General features: G+C 47.3%; 1 protein-coding gene across 2 annotated transcripts in view; it reads right to left on the bottom strand.

Annotated features, from left to right (window-relative positions):
• Window positions 1–3,108, bottom strand: part of ITGAM (integrin, alpha M (complement component 3 receptor 3 subunit)) — an 88,009-nt gene extending 84,901 nt beyond the window's left edge. For both annotated transcript variants that reach the window (XM_011933636.1, XM_011933638.1), the window contains exons 1-2: window positions 2,989–3,108; window positions 1,206–1,311 (exon numbers count right to left, since the gene is read on the bottom strand). In XM_011933636.1, the coding sequence (XP_011789026.1) occupies window positions 1,206–1,311; window positions 2,989–3,016 (134 nt within the window). In that variant the 5' untranslated portion in view covers window positions 3,017–3,108. The remainder of the gene's footprint in view (window positions 1–1,205; window positions 1,312–2,988) is intronic.
• Window positions 3,109–4,514: the final 1,406 nt, after the last annotated feature.

Raw genomic sequence — 4,514 nt, 5'->3', positions numbered from 1 at the left:
AGTCTCAAAAAAAAAAAGTCAATTATAGTACCTCCAAATTTATGGCATGCAATGCAAGCATAACATAGAATTAATGGACTTATCTGGTCAAATCGCTAGGCTGCATTATGGGAGATAAAGCAGAGAGCAGAGAACAGCCCCCTCCTTCTGGAAAGGTACTATCACCTCCACAAATACTATTTCTGTAAAGGTAAATGTTTTAGGCTTCGGGGTGCATACAGTCTCTATCACAGCTCCTGAATTCTGCTATTACAGCTCAAAAGTGGCCACAGCCACGCACAGTGGTTTACGCCTATCATCCCAGCAAGCTGGGAGGCCCAAGCAAGAGGATGACTTGAGGCCAGGAGTTTGAGACCAGATTGGGCAACAGAGTGAGACCTCGTCTATACAAAAAAATCAAAAAATTAGCTAGGTGTGATGGCACATGCCTGTAGTAACAGCTACTCGGTAGGGTAAGGTGGGAGGATTGCTTGAGCCCAGGAGTTTGAGTCTACAGTGAGCTATGATTGCACCAGTGCACTCCAGGCTGAGTGACAGAGCAAGACCATGTCAGAAAGGAAAGAAATAAAGGAAGGAAGGAGGGAAGGAGGGAAGGAAGGAAAGGAAGGAAGGAAGGAAGGAAGGAAGGAAGGAAGGAAAGTAGGGAGGGAGGGAAGGAAGGGAGAGAAGGGCGGTAGGGAAGGGAGGGAAGGAGGGAAAGAGGGAAAGAGGGAAGCAGGGAATGAGAGAGGGCGGGAGGGAGGTAGGAAGGAAGGGAGGGAGGGAGGTGGGGGGGCAATAAACAGTAAGTGACAAGTGAACGGGGTTGTTTTCAATAAAATTTATTCATAAAAATAGGCAGCAGCCTGCAGGCAGGCCTTAATTGCAGTACAATGTATGCTACACATGGTGTGTTGGCTGAGGGAGGGAATGTGTATGTGTTATGTACACACGGAGTCTCCCCGCAGGAACACACAAGAAACCATTCGTCAGGTCCCTCCTGGGAAGGGAACTGGGGGAAGGGAGTGAGGAAGAGAGTTTTACTCTTATATTCTTTTGCATCTTTTGAATTTAGAGCACTGTAAATTCAAAAGATAAATTTATTGTATCTTTTGAATGGATTTATCTATTCAAAAAAATCACTCAATGAAATCGCTGATTTTTTTCAGGTATGTAAGTCTTGGAGTGAAAGCACTGAGAAAGGGGGCTCCATCTGAGGGTCTCACCTGGATCCCTGAAGCTGGACCACGCTCTGCCCGAAGCCCTTTGCGTTCTCTTGGAAGGTCATTGCGTTTTCAGTGTCCAGGTTGAACCCATGACATAAGGTCAAGGCTAAAGGGAGAATGGGGGAAGAGTGAAGCAGAGGAAAGTAGCATGCCAGCCGGGGGCAGGGGCACACGTCTGTAGTCCTAGCACTTTGGAAGGCTGAGGCAGGAGGATCACTTGAGCCCAGGAACTTGAGGCTGCAGTGAGCCCTGACTGTGCCACTGCACTCCAGCCTGGGCAACAGAGAGATATCCTATCTCAAAATAAAACACATACACACACAAAATAATAATAATAATAATAATTTAAAAGAAAGCAATGGCTGGCCGTGGTGGCTCACGCTTGCTATCCCAATAATTTAAGAGGCTGATGTGGAAGCATCACCTGGGCTCAGAAGTTTAACACCAGCCTAGGCAGTATTGCACAGCCTAGGCAGTATAGTGAGACCCCCATCTCTACAAAAAATAAAAAATTAGCCAGGTGTAGTGGTACATGCGTGTAGTCCCAGCTACTTAGGAGGCTGAGGTGGGAGGATTGCTTGAACCTAGGAGGTCAAGGCTGCAGTGAACCATGATCATGCCACTGCACTCCAGCCTGGGCAACACAGCAAAACCCTGTATCAAAAAAAAAAGAGATAGCAGCATGTCTTCCTGCTCCATTCCCTTTCCTGTCCATTCGGTCACCCTAACTAACCCAGCATCCAGATGTCTGCCTCTCAGGTACAGCTCTGATAGCCTGGGGCAGGAATTAGCACACTTTTTGTATAACAGCCGGATAGTAAATTTTAGGTTTTGCAGGCCAAGAGGCTGATAGAATATGTTGCACAAGTACTCATACAACAAGACAGAAAATACTTTTCCACAAATTTGTCATTAGGGAAATTCCAAACGTAATGATTAAGTACAATGTGTTTGTAATACAGGTTTATGAATGGGACAAATAGAATTATTTGGGGGTGGTGCTCCCTAACATCAAATCGATTATCAGTGTTCGTCTTCAACCTCTGGCTGGCAGGTTGTGCAGAAACAGGTGGTGGGCCATATCGGGCCCCCAGGCCACTGTTTGCTGACTCCTGACCTAAGAACCGCTGTCATGGGGTAACGTCCAGTCCTGCTCTGAATTCCAGCCTCCCTTCTGAGCACCCAAATGGTCTCTTCCCCCAGTGTCACCACAATGATGATTTGCCCAACAGTGAAGTTTCTATGCATTCTCAATTCGATAATTTCCTTCCTATGCAGCTCTCAAGCATTTCCTTCCCTTTTGTGGAGAATTTCATTTTCCACAACATATAAGCATAAAAGGAAACAAACTCAAATCATTTTGATTCATCAGTCATTCAACAAACATTTGCACCCGGGGCCTTGGAAAATGGAACCGGAGGCAAAGTGGAGATGGTGAGAGGGGATCCAGGAGGAAGTACTCAGGAAGGGGGTCTCACACCTGCTGTGCACCCTGGGCCATGTCACCTCTCCTCTCTGGGCCTCCGTCTCCTCATCTGTGAAGCAAGGGGACCAACCAAGCAGCCTTGCACAGTCCATGAATGTGGTCATTCATCCAGGCTTCCCTGGCCAGCCTGTCTGGGTCTAGCTGTTCTCCCCGCTTCTTCTTAAACAATTTCTCCTTCCCCAAATCCCCTTTGCCTCTCCCCAGACTGAATCCTACATACTCTGGGCCCTCTCTTTATGACAGACCCAAAAGTTCCCCTCCTCCCCACCCAGAGTCCCCTGCCCCACCCTCATGCACCTGTTAACAGAAGGACTCTGAGAGCCATGGCTGGAAGGAGCCAGAACCTGGAAGGAGGTGAACCGGGGGTTGCAGGCGCCACTGAGGAACCCCAAGGAAGCCACCGAAGCAAGGAAGGGCAGAAAAGGAGAAGTAGGAGGCAGAAGTCTATTAGAGATTCAAAGGAAGAGGGCGGAGGCTCAGTGAGCACACAGCCCTGCTTGGTCTTCCTCCCAGTCCTCCCAGGACTGCCCACAGCCTGCCCACCCTTCCTCCCCAGCTTCCTGGCTCAAACCATCAAAGTCACTACACTGTCCGCAAGGTGCCATTTGTCACACACTCGTTTCTTGAGTTGGCCAAAGCATATGAACAAGCTGAATAGACTTAGCCTGCCTCCTGGAATTCATGTTCTAAACATTAATACCAGGGCCAGGCGCAGTGGCTCACGCCTGTAATGCCAGCACTTTGGGAGGCCAAGGCAGGAGGATTGCTTAAGCCTGGGAGTTTGAAACCAGCCTGGGCAACATAGAGAGACCCTGTCTCTACAAAAAAATATTTTTAATTAGCTGGCCACGGTAGTGCGCACCTGTATCCTCTGCTACTCAAGAGGCTGAGGTGGGAGAATCACTTGAGCCTGAGGTCCAGGCTGCAGTGAGCTATGATCATACCACTGCACTCCAGCCTGGGCAACATAGGGAGACCCCGTCTCTACAAAAAAATACATTTAAAAAATTAGCCAGGCATGGTGGCACACGTCTGTAGTCCTAGCTACTCAGGAGGCTGAGGCAGGAGGATTGTTTGAGCCCAGGAGTTTGAGACTGCAATGAGCCTCAATAATGCCACTGCACTCCAGCCCAGGTGACAAGAGTGAGACCGTGTCTCAAAATAAATAAATAAATAAATAAATAAATAAATAAATAAGCAAACATTAATACAGATCAAACAAGTGTAGGAGGTCAAACTCTCTGTCTTCCTGGAAACACACTTTGCGAAATGTCCCTCCTTCAGCCCGTGGAAATGGGAGCGCCCTTCAGCCAGAGCTGTCCTCATTTGTAGCCATCAACAAGGACAACTCAAGTACAGGCATACCTTGTGCTTTTTAAATATTATTTTGTATTTTGTGCTTTTTTTAGCAACAGAATGTAGCTCTGCTGCCCAGGGTGGAGTGCAGTGGTATAATCACAGCTCACTGCAGCTTCAATTAACCTCCTGGGCTCAAGTGATCCTCCTACCTCAGCCTTCTGAGTAGCTGGGACTACAGGCACATGCCATGGCCAACTAATTTTTTTTTTAATTTTTTGTAGAGACAAGATCTTGCTATGTTGTTCAGGCTGTTCTCAACCTCCTGGACTCAAGTGATTCTCCTTCCTCAGCCTCCCAAAGTGCTGAGATTACAGGTGTGAGCCACTACATCCAGCTTATTTTTTGTGTGTGTTTGTGTTTTTTGTTGTTTTTTTTTTTTAAAAAAAGGCTCAAGCTCTTCACCCAAGAATGTTCACTACTAGTAATGTATCCTAAGAAATAGTTAAGAAGTATAGTCAAAAGTA

This window comes from Colobus angolensis, unplaced genomic scaffold (assembly GCF_000951035.1).
Source record: "Colobus angolensis palliatus isolate OR3802 unplaced genomic scaffold, Cang.pa_1.0 Scaffold128, whole genome shotgun sequence".
NCBI lineage: Eukaryota > Metazoa > Chordata > Mammalia > Primates > Cercopithecidae > Colobus > Colobus angolensis.
Note: the sequence above shows the minus strand (reverse complement) of the source record. Positions and strands in the feature narration are given on the sequence as shown.